The following is a 26,211-nucleotide window of genomic DNA, read 5'->3' on the forward strand; positions in this document are numbered from 1 at the left end:
TGGAGGTGGGGGTTGTAGCAGCAAGGGTTGAAGCGCTATGCGTCCGTAACCTACATCTTAAGTTGTCCCCCTCGAAACAGAAATCGACCTGTCCGAGCATTTCTATCGAAAAACTTTATTTTGTCTGTAATCTCGTCTGTTTCGTTTTCAAATGGCCACCCTGTATAGTGGATCCAAAAATGAACTAAAATTTGATATAAGTAACACCATATTCGAAACGTAACCTTCAGAATGACATTCTTTTGCATTTTAGATATTTTTTTATTATGAAATAATATTGCACTCTTCTACGGAAAACAATTGATTTTTTGGGATGTTTTTTTTCTCTCTGCTTCGTGAAGAAAATTGTTCTCTAACTTAACTGTACTCTTACATTGAAACTATTTTCTGATTCTTTTGAGGGTTTCTTCAATGACTGGGACCTCAATGTTCAAACGAACTATGTGAAACTAGTCAAATTTGAGTGCGCTCAGAGGATGCTGACACTGCAATGCAAGTGCATATTTCTTTTCACCCAAAAGTATATTAGTAGGAAGACTTTTCAAGCAATTGTGAATTCAGGTCTTGTCTTTGATGGTAAGAAAGTCTTTTTTCACTCGATGAGTAACGAGTAATAATATAAAATACAGTGGATCTCACTGACACTTAAAACATTAAAAAATCAGAAGCATATGTAGATCATTTTTTCGACATTATCAAAGTATTCACACTGCAATATATCGATCTTAAACATCCTGAGGAATCGATATATTGCAGTGAGGATACATGATACATGAAGACTTCCAATCCTATCAAAATTCAACAAACGTCAATTGTCAATATAATATTTGGATTTAGTGGAATGATTTGCGACATTATTCGGAATTTCTCTCAATTCTGTTGTTGTTGAATCGATTTCGTCAGACATAATTCATGAATTCAATGCGTTATTATAAATAATTTCAAAATTCGAAACGAACGGTTCGAATTCGAATTCCTTAATCTGTCAAATTGCGTAACAGTTACACCAACTGCCAAGATACAATACAAATGTCACTAGGATGTATAATCTGAATTTTTCATTGAATTTCGAGTTTCAACAATATTTCACTAAACTTGACTGAAATAGAGAAAATATCGTCTAATAATAATTTCGCATTCGTGTTGGAATAGGAGCCCATTCTGCAACTTGTTTTAGAATATATGTCATACCAGATTGTTATTTTAATTTTATTGCTTCGTTAATATTGATATTATTAAGTACATAATGCCATTGGGCATAATCTGAATAATTTATGGTCCTTGGGCATAATATGAACCGATAAAAAATTTTTCATATATCATATTTATTCAGTTAAATAAAATTGAAAACTCTTTAAGGATCCCATGAATGTTAGATTTCCTGCAGCAAACATGAATACAATGTCTGATCATCAATTTTAAATGAAGAAACCAGACTCAGAAGGTTTCCATGCAAGTAGTCTCAAACCTCGTATTTCGAAAATATACTGCCCTCTATCTAGATATCCTCATGGGCGCCCGCAGGGGGGGGCCAGGGTGGGCCATGGCCCCCCCTGAGATTTCGATTGCCTCATTTTTCAGCACAACACACTCAATATTACTTTCTCAATCCAAAGGGCAAGGAAAAAAAGTAAAGTAATGAATTCACAACAATTTTCCGGTTTTCAATGGAATTACTATACATATATCCATAATAAAGGTACTATACACATATCCATAATCAGCAGAGGTATTTTTTGAATTTAAAACTTTCTTAGGCGCGTTGAGCACTTCTTAGGTGAAGAAAAATCGTGGAACCGAACGCAATCCATGTGTGTCAATTTTTTAAAAATCCATCTTATATATACTCTCCTATTTTCTTTAATAGATGAAGGGAAGAAAAAAAGTGTTGCAGAAAAAAGAAAAAAAATTCACAGATTATAAAAACAATAGTTTTTTGCGGAATTCACGATATGCCTATATGAGAGAACAACAAGAACTCTGGAAATTTTAGTGATCTTTTGAAATTCAGAGTAGACGCTGGAGATAGAGATTTATTCAACGCAGCTGGTTTGAATTTGCACAAACTTGTAGCACAAGGTTATGTTGAATGCTCAATAATGGCTGGTGAAATTCTCAAGGTTCAAAATATTAAGAGAGATAAGTACAAGAAAGAAATTTATTTCCGTTGTGCCTCCCATAGTTTGAATTTAGTAATAAATGAGATCAGTAAAATGACTGAAATTCGTAATAGCATTGGCACCGTTAATGACATAGTCTTTTTTCGAGAGAGTACGTACCTTAAGAAGAAATCTGATTCCAAATATTCCTTTGTTTTGTGAAACTCGTTGGTCAGCTAAATATAAATCTTTGCGAGTTTCCGCTGAAAACTTCAATACTATATTCAAAACTCTCTTTGCTATAAAATCTGGAAAAATTTCAATGAATTCTTCAACAACAAAAAGAGCTGCTCAGTTATGGGCTGCAATAAACCCTTTCACTTTTGTGATTTGTTTGATAGCAAGTAAATATTCAAATATTTTGGAACCAATATACTCTACAAGGTGTTTCTATTGATTTTGTAGATTTTCACCGTCATAAATTTAATTATAGAAATATGTGGAAAACATCGCTCAGATGATGCATGCTTCACAGAATTTTTTTCCAAAGCAATATCTATTGCTCGGAGTCTCAATATAGAGATTGGAAAACCACGAATTTGCTGTAGACAAATGTACAGTTCTAATCATGAAGCAGATTCAGCTGAAGATTACTTCAAAAATATTCATCCCATATTTAGATCATTTGATTTCCGCCCTTGAAACGAGATTCTCGAAAGAACATATAATGCCTTTTTCTTTGTTCAATTTTTTGCAAAAGAATTCAAAATTACTAGATATTGAGAATTTCGCATCTAAGGTCGGCAATATGTATAACATTGAAAATTTAGAAAGTGAATTGAACATTTGGAATGAGTATTTATCTAAATCACAAATGGATGAAAACATAAAAATTGAAGATCTTATCGGACAATGTAAATTTTCTCCTGCTATCAAAGAATGCCTTATTCTTCCCCTTACATTTCCATGTACTACTTGTACTATAGAGCGTAGTTTCAGCACTTTGTGCAGCAGAATTAAATTTTAGTTTAGAATAAAATATGACTACTCTGTTGTATAGCGATTGAGTATTTTGTCTTCAGAATTAATATTGTTTTTATGAGTTGTTTTATGCAATTTATGATTTGTTAATTTTGATAATTTACTTATTTATTGTTTTTACAATCTGGAGCAATTCTGTGTTATTTTGAATCATATTTTAGTATCAAGTTTTAAACTTTATTGTTTGCGTCATTCAGTGTATATTTCAAGATTTATTATTATTCATTCATTATTTTTATAAACATAGTTTTATCGAGCATATATGTATATATTTTTTATTTCGTTATTACTCGTTGATTTTTCTTTATCAGCAATTATAATAATTATTTCATTCCGTTCTCCAAATTTTTTTATATTTCATTTTTTTATAAATTCTTTCATTGAATGTGACTCGTTTTGAAAAGAGTTACCGTATTATTTTACATCACCCTATGTTGTTGATGTTTAAAAAAAAATGTTGAAGTGGAAAACTTCATAATTTTTATTTTGCACAGTCCTCCCCCCACTTATGAATATAAATACAGAAATAGAAAGAAACGGAATGCTAATATCGCCTACGACAATCATGGACGTCTTATCGTTTTTCAATAATTTTCGTTTCGCCCCCCCTGAGAAAAATTTCTGCGGGCGCCCATGGATATCCTTCAGCAACAAAATGTAAAGTTACTCTTTCAACCACCAAGATGTTTCAGTCTAGTCTGGCTCCAGCTTCTGCCAGAAGAGTAACTGATGCAGACACTGACCCGTATATTTTCAGGATCGCGCAAACGCAGGTGTTTTGCAATTATACATGGGATTTTGCCAAATTTTTTTTTTTTCCAACTGTTGAAAAATACAAGGTCCTCGTCTGTAGGTCAGAAATTTCTCTCCATCCCGTCGGTGCAAAGACATTTTGTCTTCTTTACGTAACAATTGTAAAACGGGATTTTCATTGGTTTTGTCTCTGGTACATTCACCAAAAAAAATGACTTCTTGTCTTGTACGTGAGCATATTCACAAATTCGACCAATTCATGGTAATAGCGCATGTTAATATTGTTATTTACAATGAATGTCTTCTTTATCATCCAATATTTGGACCATAAATAACTCGGAGAAAATGGTTGAAAGAGATCAGTAAATTATCATAGAGTAATAAACATAAATAAAGGGAGTAGACGCAATTTTAATATGTCCCCAACATGGTTAGATTATGTAGGATTGTCATATATTTTCAAATCCACAATTTTACTATATCATTAGTATAGTAATGTATATTATATTGAATGAAATATATTCATTTGAGTGATTCCCGATTAAATATGCAGATTTGAATATTTGGAATTCGATATTTTCCGTAATAAAATTGAATTTTCAAATTTGTGAATGTAGTGATTTACTGGTATGACATAAATGTTTGTATACATCCATTCTCACATGCGCAGTTGACATCGAAAGACGATTTGTTTGTTGGTATGTGATTTTTGGGCCCTACGATTTCATAAGGTTTATTGAAGATCTCAAAACATCAATTGAGATACAAATATAAAAGATTAGCTTTTACAATCAAAAAGAAATGTTGCCATCTCGGTTACGTTTTCGAAATACACACATCGTCAAAAGTCTTGGCCCCCCTAGGTTTCTCAAGAAATAAACAATATATGTTCTGGAAATGTGATAAATATTTTCCTCTATTTCAACTGCAATATATTCAATAGAAAATCAATGCTTATTACTCTTTGCTTCATGCAAGATGAGACAAAATAGAAAAAAACTAAATTTATCGATTATTTATTTTTGATTAATTATAGTTATTCCACGACTGAATACAAATTCAATAGTCTGTATTACCACCCCTTCTTTCAATCAACTGCCCAATACGCCTAAGCATCCCACGAATCAATCAAGTCAATGAAATTTTCAGGCATATCGTTCCATTCTTCCTGAAGGGCTCTCCCTAAGTAATCCCATACATGCTCAATTGGATACATGTCTGATGAGTTTGCTGGCTAGTTCATTCTTTGGGTATTGTTCTCTTGAAGAATGTTTAGAGCCCATCGTGTTCAGTGTGGTGAGGCGTTATCATCCTGATAAATGAATTTATTCCCAAATTCGTCGCGCAGAGAAACAATGATTGCTTCAATGATGTTTTCTACGTAGATGGCACCAGTTATTGTTCGTTCAACGATAATGAGAGGGGTACTGCGATCGAATATTATACCCCAGCACAACTCTAGTGTGCCTGGACCTCTCCCAAGTCTTTCTCGTCGACTATCACTTTGTAAACCGAATAGTGGCTCGTCCGAAAAAAGTATGTTGAGCCATTGTGGTAAAAGCCAGTCTTGGTGGTGTTCTGCCCATTGCCGACGGGTAGCTCTATGCCCAGGTGATAGCCGAGGTACTTCTAAAGGTCTTCTTGCCTTACATTTGAGGAATGTAACCATCTGCTTATGGTAATGGGCGAGACTACCCATCTATAGGTACTTAAAAAATGACTTCAAAAGGCTATTACAAATACTGTTCGGTTCATTCGAGTGAAATTTGCGATATAATGGTCTTCTCTTGCAGATGTTACTTTGGGTCGACCAGGCACTGGCCTCCGGGCAACGCTGCCGGTTTCCAGGTTGGTCAAGACTTTTGACGATGTGTTTATGTTCTAGTTCCGGCACCTTATACCAATTGGTGCCATATTCTCCACAAATTTCAATCCTTTCCGTACATAGCCACGATTGATAGTCAAGTCACTACTTTCATTCTATGTGTATCCCTCAAGAAGCTATCTCGTCCTGAACGAGTGCTTAGAACTTCGTAATCTTATTGTACCTTGAATTCATTACTTTATTTTCGAAGGAAGATTGGTAATTGATTCCAATTTTCGTACAAATGATCCGAACATTTATGCTGCTGGTCCTGTGACGAAGTACTCAAGGAAATATCACGCAGATCATTTATCTCATCTTTATTACAATTCAGAAGAAGTTGGGGAGAAAATTGGCCTGCACATAAGGAATATGCTTATACCAGAGGCATACAAACCTAGGAGGTAGATAACCAAATTGATATTTGCAAAATTTTCATATATATTGATAGGTATAAAAACTAGTGGGTTTTTATGAAACAATATGTTCAAAAAACCATTGTATAAAGATAATAATTGTATAGTAGAACAGAATTTGTTTCGATAAAATGATTCCTAAAATGCAGGGTTGGAGTAAAACAGTGAAGCGACTGTTTCAGGTGCCTCTATTTGAGGGGCGACAATTTGACCCAGTTTGCAAGCCGCCTTTTCATATTTCGTGTCATTTGATTCTTAAAAACAACATGAGGTTTTTCTGCTCCGCTGCGTTTGTCAACATTCTCTGCAATAAATATCTCCAAACCGCCTTTACTAAGCCGCCTGTATATTAAATAATATATGGCAAGCAATTTGAACACAATTCCCTATTACCCTCATGGAAAAAGAGATAAAATAATTATGTATTTCACGAAGACGTTTTAATTTTTAGGTATTGAAGTCTAACCTTTTCCATTAGTTATAAATGAAAATACAAAACTTGACGTATTATAACGCTTTCAGATAGCATTCAATTGAAGATTTCAAGAGAAAATTTATCAGACAGCTGAAAAATAAAAAATATTCACAGTGAGAGACAAATGTTCTTTCTAAAATGTTCAACCAAATAGCATACGAATGCTTTACCCTTTATAATACACAATGTCAATTTTCAAACTTTCATTTATCGCTAATGGGATCATTTGAAAAATTGATTTTTGTAGATTGTGTTTGTAATATCATATTTGTAAACTGTAACTGAAGGAATAAAGACCTTTATTATTATTATTAGTATTATATAGATAGATATATTTTGAGAAAATTCAGTTAATTATTGTCAATTTCTACAATCAATAGAAGCTTCCATCGACAAGACAACGGCTTTTATTATATGCCTACACAGTATCGACATTAAAGCTACAAATGACTATTTTAATTTTTTTGATGAATTTTGTAGTTAGAGTAAAAGGACTACCGATCTCAGACAGTTGTCTTCGTTCATTAAAATGTCTCTTCCGTTCTCAATACTTAATATCCTATTTGACATCTCTCGTGCAAGCAAAAAGTCACCACAGACTATAGTATCAAGGTCAGCTTTCTGATGTATGTATCGTTTCCATGAGTTTCAAATATTTTTTTTCTTCATTTTTTTTTCAGCCTGAATATAGGAATTTAATTCTCGAAACGTTAAATTTCTGATGAATATTTGGAAAGATAGAATCCAAATTGACTACTATTTAATCTTTATACAATGATAATATGTACCTACCAAGGTATATCATCAAACTTTTCATTTCATATTATGAGTATGAATCTTTGGATTTGTAGATTCAAGTGTATAGATGAGGCTATCATTTGAGATGAATTTAATTATTTCATTCATTTCGATTAATTCAGGCAAGAAAAACCAGACAAATATCCAATTAAATCAATTAAACAGAAAGATGCCTTGCCCACGTTCACAAAACCAATAGTAAAAGTATGCACTGTAGTTGGCAGGTTGAATTATTGCCACATAACCAAACCAGGAAAACAAATACCTGCAGAGCTAGAAGTTACAAGAGCTGATTTCGTGAGTATAAGGATGTTACTGAATTATAATGTTGATCAGTACACTATCTTAAACTTCTCTTTAAATTTCCACATACCTACCTAAATTATATATAGGCTGATTCAAATTTCATTAGGAATACTTCACGAATAGTTTATTTATAGAATTCCTGGGAAAATATGTGAATATTAGATACCTAGATATATTATTCATTCAGCTCCAGAATTATTTTATCGAAGATAAAATTAGAGTTTATGAAGATGTTTAAAAACTCCTCCCCTCTTTTTACATAAAATATGACAAGCCACTAAATGATCTGAAAAAAATACATTTTTCAGAATGTTCAATCATTGAATCCTCCGAATAAGAAAATGATGTCATTCATAAATTTTTTTTTTTGACAAATAAACATTTCATTTTCATAAAGAAGATTCACAATTTTAAATAAAATATTAAAGATCGATCAGTGAGTACCTGCACTTTTTCAAAAGCTAGAATAGTAAACCAACATACCATGTCAACTAATAATTCCCGGGAGCGTATTGGCATTGTTTATTATGATGCAACGCATAATGCTGTTGCAACGCGGTGAATAATGACTGCTCTCTCTACCCAGACATTCTTACTACGTCTCAGCACAGGCAGGTGTTCAGACGTAGTAACTATATGGTATTATCATAGTATAAGGAATTCTTTATACTATGGTATTATTGAGTATAATCTTGTTCTTTTTATTAACGCGAACTGCAAAATTGCAAAATAAAGCAAATTTTAACGTGGTTGGGACTGCAACGCGGTAAACAGTGTCTCGAGAATAATAGCGTATCAAAAATACAATATTTTCTACGTCTGAACACCTGCCTGTTCTGAATCATGGTAAGATATTTCTAGGTAGAGAGAGAATTGATTGGGTCTTTTTTTACCGTCTCGAGAATAGTTGCGTATGAATAAAACAATATGTTCTGCGTCTGAACACCTGCCTATTCTGAGTCGTGTTTGGGTAGAGAGTGCATTGATTGAGTCTTTCTTTACCGTCTTTAGAATAGTAGCGTATCAATAATACAATATTTTCTATTTCTGAACATCTGTTCTGAGTCGTAGTAAGATATGTCTAGGTAGAAAGGGCATTGGTTTACCGCGTTGCAACAGCATGTATACGTTGCAGCATAGTAAACAATACCCATACGCTTCCCTGAACTGCAGAGATAGCATCAGTGCCATATTACTTTTTTCTCGTTAGTACCAAGCTTTTCATATATTATATTATATTCATACGCTTCCCTGAACTGCAGAGATAGCACCAGTGCCATACTACTTTTTTCTCGTTAGTACCAAGCTTTTCAAAAGATGCATGTCACAATTGCAGAATAAAGAGTTGAGTCTGGATCGAGATATTAAAAGTTAAGTCACGATACATTTGCTGTTGTTTGAAAAATAGATAAAAACAAATTTCGTGTATTTGTCGTTGAAGAATTCAGGCCAATTCTTAATTTTTGCGTGTGCATTGTGTGCATGTGCATCGATTTTTATCCATACAGTGTCGAGAATTACCTAACGAGCAAGAATGACATGCATGTAAGACAAGCATGTAAGCCAGTTCATGGCCGCCTTAAGAATTAAATAACACATAAGGCTCGTACTTTCTTAAGCTTGGAATAGTTCTTCATTTGCCTTCCATACTATTCTTTTTATATGAAACATACGCTACTATTCACCAAAATTAGACGAAGGTCCTAAAACCCCCAAGTCACATTTCAGAAAACCACTTTCATTCAATTTACATTTTATGATAATTGGTGTTTACATTTTTGAAATTATTGTATATATTTAATGACAATCGTGGTTTTGTGCGAATTGACCCAACATTTATATTTGTGAACAACAGGGTCAACTCTATGTAACTGGAGATCTCGACAACCTCAATAGACAAGGTTACTTCAGAATCCACATCAACGAATTCAAAGTGGTTGAGACGATCACCTGTCTAACGAAAGATGTAATATCGATTTACCTTTTTTTCGAGGTTCTATTTACTTTATTTTACAGGAAATATATGTGAACAGCCTTCTGCAGATATGGGGCAAGCATGTTAAGATGTTGAACAATCTGCAGCTAAGATTCGAGCTCATGATGGTACCGGATCTCTTAGAGTTCTTCAAAGAACCCTGGACTTGTGCTATCTATTACGATAGGTTTAAAGAAGTCAGGGAAAAGATTTACGAGACGATCGTAGAGACTGAGGTAATTTATGCAGAATACACTTCCTGCGGAGTAGTGGGATTTTCAATTAGCTCAGTTTTTTCACTGCCTGTAGACCTGGGCTCATACTATCGGTTAGCTTTCGAATAGCATCTTAAGGAAAATGTCATTTCTTAAACAGTTGATGTTCATTTTTATCTTGAAAGTGAACTAGTGCATTTGGAAATGTGTCTTGATGAAATTTGAAAAAAATTGAGCACGAAATTTCTTTTTTTGTTGTTGAAGGTATCGACTGCTACGGTCATTAACCTCTAACCTAACCATCATCAGGCATGTACAACATCCATGACCTAGCCAGGATTCGAACCCGGTACCTTCGCCACCAGTCTTCTGCCTATTGGATTTTCGGATCAATTTTTTTTTCGTTCTCTACATTAATTTGAAAAGATAACGAAAAAGAGCTTTCTGAGGCTTTTTGGATAATCAAGCGCTGAGTTGAAACTATCAAAAAACCATCAATGTTAAGTTTGCGTTTTAAAATTCAATATCACTACAAAAATCCCAGAGAATTTCATTTCAATCCATGCAGCGGTTTTTTTGGTTCATTCGATCAAATTTTCAAAAATAAAGGATCACGCCTTCTAACCATGTTAGGGAATCAAAAATAATTTTCAAATTTTGCAAATTCGTGTTGAGAATAAACTGGCTTTTTTTTGTGTTGTGAAAGTTTAATAGATGAAAAATTGAGACATGCAATAACTGAAAAGTGAGTCGATCGATTTCGAAATTCCCTTGGGTATATCGACTTTTATTTCGAATTTAATTTGGTTTTTATCATCAAGATCATGGAATGAAATCACGGAATCGCATTAGAAATAATAATAACATGTTGAATTGATTTATTTGAAGTCATAAAAAAAAAAAGAAAATGAAAAAAAAATGTTTTTCAATTTTTAAAAATTTTATTCTGTAAATTCTGTAATTGTTTTATTTTGTTATTGATAAAAATGCAGAAAAAAAAACTTAAAAACTTTATTTCTTCAATTTGTGGGTGATTATGAATATTCAAATCGAAAATCGTAATCCTTTATTTTTTTTGAAAATTCGATCGAATGAAACAAAAAACCGCTCCAGGAATTGAATTGAAATTCTCTGGGACTTTTGTGGTGATATTGAACTGTGAAACGCATACTTAACATTGATGGTTTTCTCGATATTTTCAATTCAGCGCTTGATTATCCAAAAAGCCTCCGAAAGCCCTTTTTTCATAAACTTTTCAAATTAATGTAGCGAACGAAAAATTTTTTTTCCGAAAATCCAATAGCTACTTCTTGTAGATAATTCATTCAAGTTTTCAAAACATTCCTTAAGTTTTCTGTGCAATCATTGATTATTATTCATTTATTGAAATACAACTATCATTCAACAATTATGTTGTTATTATAGTTGACTTATAACTAAGTTTTTGAAATTATTAAATGTACACTTTAATGAATTCTTGATTGGTGAGATATTGATGGTTAAAGACAAAAAGGTCCTTTTCAATTCAAAGTTCGATATTTCAGCGAGAAGTGCTCACATCGACATTTGGGAAAGAGGATATTGAATCTGAATGAACAACTTATCTCATCCATATAGTGGTTAAGTTGGAAAAAAAATCCAAGTCCGTATGCCAAAAATAAAAACTGAAAAAATTTCGTAGAAATGATTGTATTCATTAAGATGGAGCGGTACACGTTGCTTGAAAAATGTTTTCATCATGGGATCTCTAAACTAAAAACTACAAGCTTCATAAAGTTTTTTTTCAAATTGAGTTACGATCATTGTTGTCGAAAATACAGGCGTTTGAAAATCCGCTAAAATTGCGAATTTTATTTTGATCCTTCTATTTATTCCCCTAGTGTACTTGAGGAATTGGGATACTCAATAAGACACCCAACATAAGATATCAAACAAACTATTAACCTAATAATTGCTCCTTTCGATAGGAAAAATACTCTAGATTATTTAATTCTCATTGAATAAATGGAAACTCCATAAGTATAAATATCTTTTTCAGGTGGAAAATGGAAAATCTCTTGCTGATATGACTCATGCACATCTCATTAAGAATAATTGGAAACATGTTAGTACCACTAAAATTGAATTATTCCAATAATATTCATCATTTTGGAATCACAGTGTGAAAAATTTCATATTTTTTCAGTTGAAGAAAGAACAAAAATTGCAGATATTAAGGCTGTTCAACGAATCAAACCTTCGTGACAAAATAGAGGATGAGATTGTAGAATATATAGCAGCTAACACGATAGAACTCCCGATGTACGCCCATCCAAATCTCATCAGAAATATATTGCACGATTACGAGAAAAGTCCAATGTTTTCAGAATGATTTTAGCAAATATAAAAAATGCATTGTATGTACCTTTACATGTATGATTTTATGCTTAAACTATTTTGTGCCAATTAAAATTCAATCTGGATAAAGCACATTTTCTTATAATATCTTATTTTTGTGCGCTCGTCCTTGTCCCACGTTAATATAATGTGTAGAAGTCTACAACCGAAAATTGTAACTTGATATATTCAAGTTCAAGGTGCGTTGTGTTGTAAGTCTAAATGCGCCGCTTGAGTAGGGCTGCCATACGTCCCGGTTTGGACCATTGTGTCCCCGTGTCCCGGTCAGTTATTAATTTGTCCCGGTCAGTAATTTGACCGTTATGAGATTCATATTTTCTTATATAGAAAAAAAAATGTTTTCATGGAATCTCAACGGATTCCAGTAATCATGAAGCTGAAAAGCTGTTTCCGTTGCTCAAACATTATTTTTCAGAAACAGAAGGATTAAAAATATAATTATTGAAATTAGAAACATTGCCAAATAAATCACCTTATACAATCACTGCATTTTGTATTGAATCCTGAGAGGACCTTAATATTTCCATATAAAATATGTTCGCTGTCAGCGCGGATAACACAAATATAAATAAAAGGTACTCAATTTGAAGTAAAATAAAGCCGAGTTTCTTTTGAATTAGAAGAGATTTTTTCCAAAGACATCAGAACTATCGGTTGCCCAGCGCACATACTTCACAATACTGCTTCCAATTCCGCCGATATGATGTCAATTTCTGTGCAGTCTATTGGTCTTAAAATTTAAAAATATTTTTCGATATTTTCTGTAAGGTCGACCGATAAAAGGTTTTCATGAGAATGGAGAAACAACTTACGGCAATGTACTCTCATTTTAGAATTGGATGGCTTTCACTTCTTCTATATATTGAACGCTTGCTGAAGCAATGGGTGCCATTGAAAAAAATTTCTTAGCTGAAAAAAGGGCCTCAAAAGCTGTAACCGATTTTGTTTAGACTCTCTATTAGAACTTTATACTCTATTTCTACACAGTCAAAAATTTCTGATTGACGATTAGATTTAAAGGATTGAAAAATCATTAATTACTGTTTTTAAAAAAAATAATTGAGAGGATACTAAAAAACAGTTGAATGTAAGATTACTAAATAAATATTTTGGGAACCAAACAAGACAACTTTAAAACGAACTAAAGAATGATGGCACGATGACTACAATGCAATAAGTTAAATTTGACAGTGACGTCAGAGATTTTTCACAACACCCGATATCTCGAATATAATCGACTCGGCCAATGACAAAATTCGATATATTTGCATGAATGGTTTTGATTTGCTGTTCCTTAATGAAATCTAGTGAAAAAAACTGTTGGATATTTGAATGGGAAAGGTTTCACACTAGGAAAAATTACTTGAGAAAGACAAAACTTTGAAATATATAAATGGGCTAAGAAAAATGGCAACGAGGATCAAGCCTAAAAAAAAGGTACCAACCTACTTGTTTATTGTTGCACTTTATGTTGTTTTTATTGCGAGTTGATATTGTTTTTATTCTTTATGAATTATTTCATTGGATATGTCTGAATGAATGAGTCCTATTTTATTGGGGAATGTGTTATAATTCAACTACCAAGTGCAAAAAAGTCAATAATCCTAGAAATCCCGGATTATTATTAAATGAATACCTGTCAGATGAGTTTTTAATTTTTATGTGTTTTTTAACCTATTTCTGTGCCACTTGTCCCGGTCGATGTTCTAACATTTATGGCAGCCCTACGCTTGAGGGACCATCACCACGTGACTTTTGAAGAAGCTTAAAATTGTTATTCTATATCTACATACACCCAAAATCTCAACATTCTCAAACCAATCAGATGATTTTCATGATGTGATTAACCTGAAATTCGACATAGCTTGAAATTCTCATTTTATAACCATATGCGTCCAAAATCTCAACTCGCTCGATTTTTCGGTCAAGGAAATGATGGGTAAATTTCTTCCTTTATTCTTCTTGAATATTCCCTCGGTTCTAGAGTCACGATCAATGCTAATAAAATTTTCCATGGAGCCTAAAACTATCTAAATGTGAATGTAAAATTTCATTTCCATCGAATGCGTAGTTTCGGAATAATAAGAAAAACGAAATTTGAAACCACCACACTATAGAAATAAATACCCAGTCTACAAAACCGACAGAGTGGAGATTCTGGGTGTTGGTATGATAAATGTAATCTTAGTACAACATTTCCTTTTCTGTTAATATTTGTAAATATCTTACAAACATTATTATCTACCTGTAATGCTTAGAGGAATAGTACATTGCACCATGTGTCATTGGCCTAGTTGTCGAGACACAGTAATGAAAATAAAAAAACAAGTCCTCTACAAAATTTCAATTTGATCAACTCAGAAAATTCAAGAAGGATTTTGGAAAACAAAAACCCAATTTTCCCTTGATTACAGATATAAAGTGATTGAATATGTGTAAGTGTATAAAAAATAATCATTTTGAGCTAGTGTCAAACTTTCCCTTCCGAAAGATATAATTTTCAACTGAAAATTCTAATATTACGTGATTACGAAATGGAGATAAAGAAATCGTTTGAATTTTTCAACAAGGTATCATTAATGCATCTTCTCGTATACATATCACCTTTGAATAATCAAAGGTCAGTGGTATGGAGGTTTTTACAATTACTCCTCCAATTAACTCCATACTGTTAATTCAGAATTTAATAGTCCCCATCTTCATTAAATAGCTTCTATTAGTTTCATTGTTACCTACATCGTTAAGTAAAGACGTATTTTTTAAATTTATGTTTTTTGCTCTTAGATAGTATGATTATGAGGTTAATGAATCTTTCCAACTTAAATTTTAATTTTTTATTTCATGTTTAATTTCGAAGTAGAAAATTCTCATTACTGTTTTTCAGATTTCTCACGAAAGTGAATGAACTTTTTTAAAAAATTAAAAATAAAAGATTTCATACTACAGCTTTTCTAATTCGAGAAAGATTACCTTATATTGTTAGTCAACTGCCTGAAAATTCAAAATCTGCGAGAAGAGTGAATAACAAATTTAACTTAATCGAAATCGAAATAATGAACCTCAATCAAGTTGGTATTTTTTCTACGATACATTTGTTGAAATAACTAATTGCCTTTTTGTTATTCATCGTCCGTTTCCTAAGTGAATCAACAACAACAACTTTCGTATTTTACAGATATAAACAAAGAATTGAATACCTACTTATCATAATTTACACTATTGTGAAACGCATTTGCTGAAGATTGAAATTGTTATTATATAAATTACATAAATAAGTACTAATGGCTTACGAGTATCTTATCTTGGACCACAAATATTCGTAATAGATACCTGCCCTCTTATTCATTTTCTTGTAGAGAAATTCTTTTTTAATGAGAAAATTTGTGTTTATAAATTATGTAGATTGATAATGGAACTGGTCCTTATAACCTTGAGATCAGTTTGTCTGAATTCTGGTCTGTGAATAAATATTATGAATTTGGTGGACCAACGAGAATAAGATATTCTGAACAATTCCACGAAAGATGAGCGTTAATCGCAGTGAGAACGATTCGAAAATATCTTCAGTTATTTAAGATTTTTCATTCGTTTTTCTTCTTTGAACAAGGTACAGGATGGTCCAGATAATAACTTTGGCATCAGATAGAACAACTTTTTTCATTAATAAAATTTCATATGAACACTCTGTTTATAAGTGAAAAGCAGTTTACACAGGGTGTCCCGGAAAGAATGCGACAAATGGATACCATGAATGAAGGTCATCATGGAGGACTCGTATGAAGAGGTGCCTGAGTGTTTGGGATAATTAAATGATATACACCTTATGAGTGAAATTCCACAGTTGTATAACTTTTGAACTAATCGACCGAATAATTTCAAATTCTCGATGTTTGGTCACCCTTTACTATAGCCTTCCTTCAATATTTCTGAAATCCAATAAAACAGATCTGGATTAGGAAAATTTTCGACTTTTTCTATTTTCGTGGATTTGGATAACCCTGAACGTGACCATTGTATTTTTTTTTCATTTCCGTTATCACAAAGAATTAATTCATAATAGAAATTCAAAATATCAGCTGGGCACCGTCATGCAGGGTCAATAAATCTTTAACTTAACAGTAGAATTATTTCGAATATTGCAGTTTTGTCACTCTTCAGGAACATCAATTATAAATTTTTCTCAAATTGAAAAAAAACCGGACTTGCAAAATTTTAGACTATATTTCCTGTGATATTTGATCACCCTGTACGTGAACATTATGGTATATTGGTCGCAGGGACACCCTGTATTAACTAAAATAATATCGAAAACTCTCGTAGTTATACTTATTCCGTACATTTTGATGATATTTTACGTCAACAACAACGAAACAAGGTGTTTTCTCATTGATTTCTAATATTTAGAAGACTATTTCCCTCGTCTCAATTTACACCAATCACAAAGGCTCAATTTTGAATTTAAAAATGGTTTCTAGAAGTCTAGGAAAAACTGTATGACAACACCTGCCAGCTGTTTTTTAGAGTTGACCCGCGGAAAAACTTGATATATTGACATGAAAGATTTCAATATCTTTGAAAACAAGTAATTATGGTCTCATGAAATAGTGTTGTTAAATACCATTTGGACATTTAATTTTTCCAGAGAAATAAATCCCAAGAACCCAATGTAAAGTACCTAATATTTTTTCAACAAAAAGCATTCGTGCAGGTGCAACAATCCTCGTCTTTGACTCGGATTTTTGTTTTAACCAACACTCATGATTTTTGTTGAAATATTACTTAGCAAACGTGTTTTTTCGATTTTTTTTGCCAAAATTAGATGCCCTTATGATATTACCTATTATTATTACGATAATTCCATGCAGTATTTCATGTCAAAATGTGAATATAGATATAGGCTAAAGTGTCAAACATGCGAAATATCGGGAGAAAATAGGAAATTTCATTAAAATGTAATCAAAACCATTAGAGAATGATTCTAATTTTTTCTAGTCAGAGATACTCGACAAATACTCGACAACTTCATAGCCTTTTCTGTGGTATATGATAATTACTTCTTGGTGGCAATGCTGACTTAATACATATTAGGTAAGTTAGCAGAGCCACCCTCTCCAAAAAAAAAAATTAATGCGGGACCATTGTTTTGATTTCACGAGAAATATATTTCGGTACAATCTCATAAGACTTCACTGAAATTCAACAAAAAACAAATAATTCAATAGCTATCATTGCGTTTATCTTTAAAAATGATACCCAAAGATGAAAAATAAAAATAAAATCTATTTTTTAATTCACAGACCCTTGCTCAACCACAAATGAATTTTCAGACCAAATGAAAAAATTTCAGAAGATTTTGAAAAAAATCCATTAGAATAAAAAACATATTTTGTAATCGAAAATAACTCCTAACGTATTGTTTAAGATTTCAATGAAGCAATTAAAATTGAAAAATGTATCCATTTACGTATCCATATATAAGTAAGGCCAAATAAATAATTTCAGATAATTTAGAATGAACCTCCACAAAAAGTATTTTGGGATAGATATATTCGAAAATCATTCCTACGGTACTGTATAAAATTTCAATGAATCGATTCACATTGGAAAATCTCTCCATATTTTCATATTCGGAGCATACCTAAGCATATTCATGTGTTTAAATATAATTTTCCAATATACTTCTATGTAGACTTAGTAATATAAAAATTCCCTAAAGTTTAATCCTGACCATTTAAAGTGACTTTTTTCTAGATGAAAGAATTTTGCAGCCATAAATAGAAACATGGTCCTTGGTGTTGTTGTTATACAACCAGCGGAATGAATAATTGAATGAACGTAACAAACAATAAAACCATTAAACCGAATTACAAATCATTATCCGATACCAACAATTGCATTCTTCATTATTATCCATTTCTTTTACTCAGAAATTAACGTTCAACTCATCAATTAGGTAAATGTTATCGAAGATTCGATTAATGCTTTTCATTCAACAAGTGGTTGACAAATTTTAGATAAACTTATTCAGAATTTCGAGGTAGGTAATCATAGTCAAACAAAGTGGATTCTCGGAGAATTATCTCCGAGAGAATTTATCATCACGTTTTGAATATTCCTTCAATAATTATATATTATATATAATTTTAGAAATATTCAAAACGTGATGATAAATTCGTAGGCACCGCTTATTCAATCGACTATTAAAAAAGTAGTTTCGAGGAATATAAAGAAAACGTGTCAGAAAATGACTAAATATTGATAATAAATCAGAATAATGACAAGATGAGTCATAGTCAGTGTTGTTAAAAAATAAAGGTACTTTCTGAGACTGAATTTCTTTGACTTTCATGAAGATATATATCTATTTTCGCAAATTTCCGGGAAGAAAAAAATCAATAAATCTTAACAGAATGTATAATGTGTTTTTAATAAACTTCAAAAATTATTAAACTCTTAATTTGGAATCTAAGAAAAAAGACGTGTTCGGCATTTTTGTAGTATCGCATCAATATTTTAGTTGTAATTTAATATCAATTCAATACTTCAAATAGAGTAAACTGAAGAGTTTATTGTTTACACAATAAAATTTTTCATCAAATAATTGGTTCATATTAGGTACAATAATTTCACATCATAGACAAGACAGTATAGTCAGACCATAATTCTTAAAACTTCTAAGATCAAATTATAATCAGTTCAAATATTTATTTATGCCAATGAAATACAAAGAATAAACTGCCATTATAGTCGTAAAATGTAAAATATATGAAATATACACCATTCAATTGGAATTGAGCTACCTATGATATTCTCAGTGATTAGTTATAAATGGAAACGGTGATCCATAAATATTATTTCATCCAATAGATCCTATTATTATGAGTTTTCGATAGAATATTTTATCGACAACAACTAAAAACATACTAAATAATATAAATGAATTCGAAATCTCTGAAAGAGACAATCTCATCTAACTAGTAACCAAAAACAGGAAATTGTCCATTACCTGAAAACATGTCGAATTAACGAAGGACATTTAGTCGAGTTCTAGAAGTGACGACATAAAAAAATACGTCTGAGATCCCATGAAAGGTCAAAATCGAACGTCAATAATAAATGGATTTTTTCATACCTTGAAAAGTTGTAATTATCAAAAAAAAAAATAATTTCAAGTTTATGTGCCGGTTTTTTGATGAAGTTGAAAAAATTGTATGAACCATTGATTGTTTCGTTTCAACAAACAATAAAATGGAACTGAATGATTGTTCTTACATTTTTTCTACTAATTATAAATTTTTCGATATTATGTCTCTGCTTGGAGCATAGGAATACACAAGTAGGTTTTTCTATTTTAGCATAACAACAGTGCAGGATCGAAGGCAGGCTAATTTTTATCGGTTATTAGCGTTACCAATCGATAATAATAGGTATAGAAGGCCAGCCCTGATTTGATACTAAAATGAAAAAACCTATGTACTTGCCAACCCCTCTACTCAAAGAAAGTAAGCTTCTCCAGAAAGAGTTGGATATTGGAATTACCATATTTCTGTGATCCCTCAAGCCGCTTCTTTAGATACCGGAGCCGGAAAAATTGATTCCCCTTTAGATTGAAAAGAGATATTGCCTCAGAGTAATAAACATAGATAGAGGGAGCATATGTCATTTTCAGTAAGCAAATTTTGTCCCTAATTGAACTATCAAATTTGGTATGAAATTGCGGAAATGGAAACATATCAGTGAAACGATATTTCACTCAATTCGCGAGTTTCTCCACAAATAACGCACTTCTTATATCCCATAGTGATTCAACGTTCCATATTAACTCAAAATATATTGAAATAAATACCCAAATATATCAGAAATTCAGAAAACAAACTTCAAGAGCGCCGAACGACGTGAAACAGCCATTGACACTAGGAGAGCAAAAGTTGCCAAAGGATTTTAGCAGGTAGATATAGAAAATATGAAATATTCTGCTTATTATAAATTCGACAATTAGGAAAAATATCGGGTTCCAAATATTCAAATTGACATCGGGAATCACTTAAATAAATACATTTCATTCAATATAATATACATTCATAATGATATAGTAAAATTGTGGATTTGAAAATATATCACAATCCACCAACGTAATCTTACCATGTTGGGGACATGTAAACATTGTATACTCCCTCTATCTAGGTTTATTAGATACTCTATGGAAATTGCTGAAATAATACCGAGAATAATACTGCATAAATTTTTCCCTGCCAAATCGTGGTACTTATTGTTTCAGAGTAATAAATTTTGAAAATTTTTATTCTGATTTCAAAATGGATGATCCCGTGTTAGTATCCCTCCGCTAGATATGCATAGAAGAATTATAAAATATTTATTTTATATGTTTTCTTCACTTGCCGAGATATATTACGTTGAAAGAGGAAATAATAAACAAAAATGTAGAAAATCATTGGTTTTTCAATATGCAATAATAAATAGTAGGAAACCATTATATGAAAATTCGCAATGTTTTTGAGTTCTAGTCTCCGAAAAGAGCACTATGTCATTTCGCCACGATGAAGGTAATTTTAAAATTTTTATTTCAAACAATGAGGTTCGCTGACTAATAATGAGAGAAAATAACAAAAATTTAATAGAAAAGGCCAACAATAAATCAAAAGCCATGTGGAATATAATTAAAAACAAGAAAAAAGAAAATTCATCTAAACACAGTATATTAACAGCAAATGACCTAAACAAGTTTTTTTCAGAGATTGGAAAGAACACCGCAAAACAACTAAAGAACACAGGTAAATTATATAAAGACTACTTGAAGAAGGTAAAAGTAGACACTTCCAAAAGTTGCTATCTTTTTGATTGTACCGAGGAGGAGGTGGGAAGATTATTTTCAAAGATCAAAAATAAAAACACAATGGACAAATACTTTCTGTCAATGAATGATCTCAAACTATTCAGTAATGAACTGGTAAAGCCTATCAGCATTTTTATAAACAAATGTTTCAATAGTGGTTATTTTCCGGATGAGCTCAAGTTTTCCAGGGTAGTTCCAGTATACAAGAGAAAAGGAGATATAAATGAATGTAACAACTATAGACCTATATCAATACTCCCAAATATGTCGAAAATTTTTGAACTAGCAATCAAAAATAGAATGGTCAATTTTTTAGAGAAATACTCCCTACTGCACATTGGACAACATGGTTATAGAAAGCAAAGAAGCACAATAACAGCTCTAATAGAAATTATACAAAATATCACGGAAGCTCTTGATAATGGAGAAATCATGAAAATGCTAAGTTTCGATCTTAGTAAAGCCTTTGATTCAGTGTCCCATGAAATTTTATTGGATAAGTTAAACTTCTATGGTTTCAGAGATGTGGTAAATGATCTTCTAAGGTCATATTTGACAAACAGAAAACAACATGTAGCATTTGGGTCGTTTTCATCCAGTGAAACAAATGTTGAACTTGGAGTACCACAAGGATCGATATTGGGACCAATTCTATTTTTAATCTATGTGAATGATTTAAATGTTCCTGATTGTGTGAATACTTGCCTTTACTGTGATGACACATCAGTATTGATAAAAAGTAGAAACATCAAAGATATGCGAAACAAGGAGAACAATACCAAAGAATATATTGAGAAATGGTTTACCACAAATCGACTTAAATTAAATGCGGATAAGACAGAAGAAATAAGTTTTCATTATAATGCCGAAGTTAAGTATATAAAATTTTTGGGAATAAATCTTCATAGCAACCTATCCTGGACAACACATGTAGATGAGATATGCAAGAAAATCTCAAAATCAATATATCTTATTAGAAGGATGAAGCAAATAGCTACGCACCAAACAGCTAAGACTGCATATTATGCTTGTGTACACAGTCATCTCACATATGGAATTCTTCTGTGGGGTCAGTCATCAAGAGAAGTCTTCAAACAACAAAAGAAGGCTATAAGAGCATTGAAGGGACTGGGTAGAAGAGAGAGCTGCAGAAATTCATTCAGAGAAGAAAAAATACTTACGGTAACTTCAATATTTATCAAGGAATGTTTGAAGTATATACACCAACACAAGAAGTCGATGAATTTAAATCAGGATCAGCATGAGCATGATACAAGAAGAAAACATCAGTTGATAACACCATTACATCGCTTAGCCCGGACACAACAATTTTTTGACTACTGGGGGGTGAAATTCTACAATTCCCTCCCATCAAGAATGAAAACCCTGCCAATGAATGAATTTGATCGAACCATCAAAGAGTTTTTAATTAACGGTTCTTTTTATAGCATAGAAGAATATTTAAGTTCCAGTATGTTATAATATGAATAATTTGACATAACATGTATATTTTGATGTTGAATAAACTTTACTATTACTATTACTACTATTACTATTACTATAATGAAGAATCTGTGGTCCAATTCAATTGTGTTCGTTAGTCCGGTCGTAAACACGATACAAAAACAGCCTAGAAACGTGAAATTTTCAGGGTAGGTTCGTATCGAATGACGTGGTTGAGAAGTTTAATTGGCAAAACCCAACTAGGAATGGCGTTAATATGGAAATTTGAAATTTTGTTCTCTTGATAATTTCAAAACTACTGATTCGGTCCAGATGAAATTGTAAATGTAAAATAACGATATGAAATATTGTTTAGAATTTCCTATTGATTGCATCAGTATAACCAGAGAAAGTTCAAGAAAAATATCGGAAAAAACTCAATATTTCATGGCAACAGATCTGACCGAGTTGAAATTTTGGGTGTGCATATTTGAAATAACAATTTTAAGGTTCATGCAAAATTACATGTAGATAGCAATAATAGCATCATTCGGGCCATAGAAAATTCTAGCAGAAGATAAAAAAATTCCTGAAATATTGCCTGTGAATCTTTAATGACAATTTCAAGATTGATACGAAATTTCATGTTGACCGAGTTAGAACCAGAGAAAATTCAGGGGTTATTTAAAAAAAAATGCCTAATATTTTCGTAACAACAGATGGAACTGAGTTGTAAAATAATCACTTGAATATTCATGTCAAATTTTAGGAGGATCGTTTCATCAGAACTTTTCATCTACCTATACATAAAATAGTCTACAACAATGACATCATTGAAACCTAAATTTCGTTTAACCAATATATCACAATGAAAGAACGTTAATAAGCTCCTGACACTAAGTCATTACTTCTCTAGAATTATTTTTTTCTTATCGAATCTACTCGTAAACGGCCTATGGAATGAAACAAACATTCGAAATAAATGGGAAAGCAATCAAAATTTATATTCATTTTGACATAACTCAGAGTTGTAAGCTCCTAATATCGGTATTTTATATTAGATATATTGAACATAAGTTCTAAAACAATGATGTGAATTAATTTTATGCAATTTGAGGAATGAATCGGTATTTCTAAATTTTCTAATATATTCATCAATATAGCTTTCATGGAAAAAATTGAGTTGTTTTCCGATTGACAGCAAATATTGATTTTGCGCACACAGCAAAGTGATTATTCTCCTTGCGAACGAAACATTCGATATTTTTTGCCACCTTCCTTATTTCTGGAGGAGTAAGTACTTCTAAGTCGCTATTACTGTTCATAATATAAATATGTTTATCCGATATTTTTCCATGGGCTTATACATTTCCACAGCAACCAACCATTCCAACAATTGCGATTGCTATCAAATTTCGTTTTAATTTATAAGTACAGGATAAATAGGAAGATTGTGGGAATTGTAATAATTTGTGAATACAATATACTACATACATCATTATGAACAAACGACGAAAAAATTATATGTCCAACTCGGCAGCAAAGTAGATTGACTACCTTGTCTGAATTACTCGGCTATGAACTATCAGCCGCGGCAGTCAATCTACTTTTTGCTGCCTAGTTAAACAAATAACTCTTTACTGATCTGATAACTTTTGGCACCAGAGAATATCTTCCAATTAACGGAATGATTTGTTGAGAAGGACAAATTTGGAGTTAGAGACAAGGAGGCACATTTTTTTAAGAAATTCAAATCAAATACATATACTCAATTCCATCCGAAATAGACAATTTTGAATATTCTTAATTTGGCATCGATAAATACCTAATAATATATCAAAATGAAAATCGAACTCATCATTTTCCTGAAGAAAATTGAGAATTATTTCATTCATTAAAAATATTTACTTCAAGGTGAGGAATATCCCTTGCATTATTGTATACCATTAAACGCAGAAATTTAATTTATTGTTATGATATTTTTCTCAAAGAAGGGTTTGTTCTTCGAAGTTTATGGATCGATTCTCCTTGTCAGAAACATCATTGAGATATAGCCACTAATTTTGGTTTGTAATTCCAATAACAAATATTTGGAACTATTCAAAGAAAATTTTCTTGTGATCACTCTTGAGATTTAAGGTTTTGAAATTCAAAATTCGAATAAAAAACCCATTTCAACAGAAATTGATTCTCTTTGAGCTTGAATTTTACTAAAGGAACAAAGAAGAAACTGATTTTCAAAGAGATCATTTTCCAAAGAAATGAGGTTAATGAATTTGAAAAAGACAATTGTACTAGGTAGGTGAATACAATGCGCTATCTTTTATTATGATTTTCAGTTGAGGTTTTTCAGTGACATAAAATAATACTACTCAAAACTAGTACTAGTACTAGTAGTAGTGGAATACGAAATTCCACGAATATTTATTTAGGTTTTTTTCCCTATCATTTAAGTTTATATTCCTCAACTGGTCTGAGCCCGCGACTTCATTCGCGAAAAGACTATATTTAAAATAAACCTAATTTCAGAGGAACAAACCCTAAATGTAGATCCAAGCTGAGTTGAATCTCAAAGTCTCAACAAATGTATTCATTTGTTTCAGCCATTAGTGACAAGAGAAAAATATCTAACAAATTTTCTTTGTACAATTTCTTTTGTCATATCCTACAGTCATTGTTCAAGAATGCATTAAACTGTTTTTCTACTTTATTATCTGTAAAGATTTCCATTACCTTCTCGCAAAAGTCTCTCTTCCTTATCTCCGACACTATCCAAGGAAGCATAGATGAAGAAAACCTGCAGTCCATACCGGTAAACCCGAAATAAATTACCGGAATCAACTTCATCTTCGTAAGAAACTGAAACGATTCACAAACACCAAAATCAATTCAAAACCTAAGCAACCATTCTTCTCTCATCGACCTCGAACACAAAAACCGCAAAAAAGAACGATAACGAAAAACAGACTGGGATCGAGCGCGCCTTGGAATCCGACGAACAATTCTGTCGGTATCTTATGTTTAACTGTCAACGCGAATATTACCTACACGCGAACTTGATAATACATTCAAGAATTAATAGGATTCCGGTTTAGCAATTTTATTATCCTAGTCAACTCCGTTCAAACGCTCATATCGCTAATCATTATTTTCCAATACCGGTCCGACTCGTTTCACTAGCTTTCCTCTTCGGGAAATCCCGTCCCCTATGACTTTTTAAGGCGACGGGAAATGTGTAACTGACAAAGTTGGGGGCATCGAGCGTGCGCTCCGTCGAAATCGTGGAAAGCTCTTGGATTATTGATTCAATTGGCTGGTTGATAACGTGGAAAGCCGTAAGCCTTTTCATTCACACGAATGAAATGTCCTATATCGATGACTATCTCAACATTGTGACCGTATTCTAGGCCACAAGAGTTTCGTGCACTGCACGTGATATGAGCTTCGAAGTAATGAAACAGCACGAACTGAATGAAAAAAAATAAGAACAGATTTATGTGAAGTCAGGAACTTTTCAGCGGTCCTTCTTCAATGCGTCAATTGCGATACTACAAAATTGAACATAGGGTTGTATC

General features: G+C 32.1%; 2 protein-coding genes across 8 annotated transcripts in view; one reads left to right on the forward strand and one right to left on the reverse strand.

Annotated features, from left to right (window-relative positions):
- Window positions 1-12,408, forward strand: part of LOC123675021 (cilia- and flagella-associated protein 61-like) — a 29,848-nt gene extending 17,440 nt beyond the window's left edge. Inside the window, exons 10-16 of one of the 7 annotated variants that reach the window (XM_045610244.1) lie at window positions 402-576; window positions 6,092-6,161; window positions 7,569-7,743; window positions 9,608-9,718; window positions 9,769-9,963; window positions 11,981-12,046; window positions 12,128-12,408. In XM_045610244.1, the coding sequence (XP_045466200.1) occupies window positions 402-576; window positions 6,092-6,161; window positions 7,569-7,743; window positions 9,608-9,718; window positions 9,769-9,963; window positions 11,981-12,046; window positions 12,128-12,313 (978 nt within the window). In that variant the 3' untranslated portion in view covers window positions 12,314-12,408. Of the gene's footprint in view, window positions 1-401; window positions 577-5,968; window positions 6,162-7,128; window positions 7,477-7,499; window positions 7,744-9,607; window positions 9,719-9,768; window positions 9,964-11,980; window positions 12,047-12,127 lie in introns of those variants that run through there. The other 6 variants (XM_045610243.1, XR_006746737.1, XM_045610246.1 and 3 more) reach the window with 6 other exon arrangements.
- LOC123675022 (TBC1 domain family member 1) overlaps window positions 1-25,825 on the reverse strand; it is a 95,816-nt gene extending 69,991 nt beyond the window's left edge. The window contains exon 1 of the mRNA XM_045610249.1: window positions 25,370-25,825. Within this exon, the coding sequence (XP_045466205.1) occupies window positions 25,370-25,483 (114 nt within the window). The 5' untranslated portion in view covers window positions 25,484-25,825. The remainder of the gene's footprint in view (window positions 1-25,369) is intronic.
- Between the last annotated feature and the right edge of the window lie 386 nt (window positions 25,826-26,211).

Source organism: Harmonia axyridis, chromosome 3, assembly GCF_914767665.1.
Source record: "Harmonia axyridis chromosome 3, icHarAxyr1.1, whole genome shotgun sequence".
Lineage (NCBI taxonomy): Eukaryota > Metazoa > Arthropoda > Insecta > Coleoptera > Coccinellidae > Harmonia > Harmonia axyridis.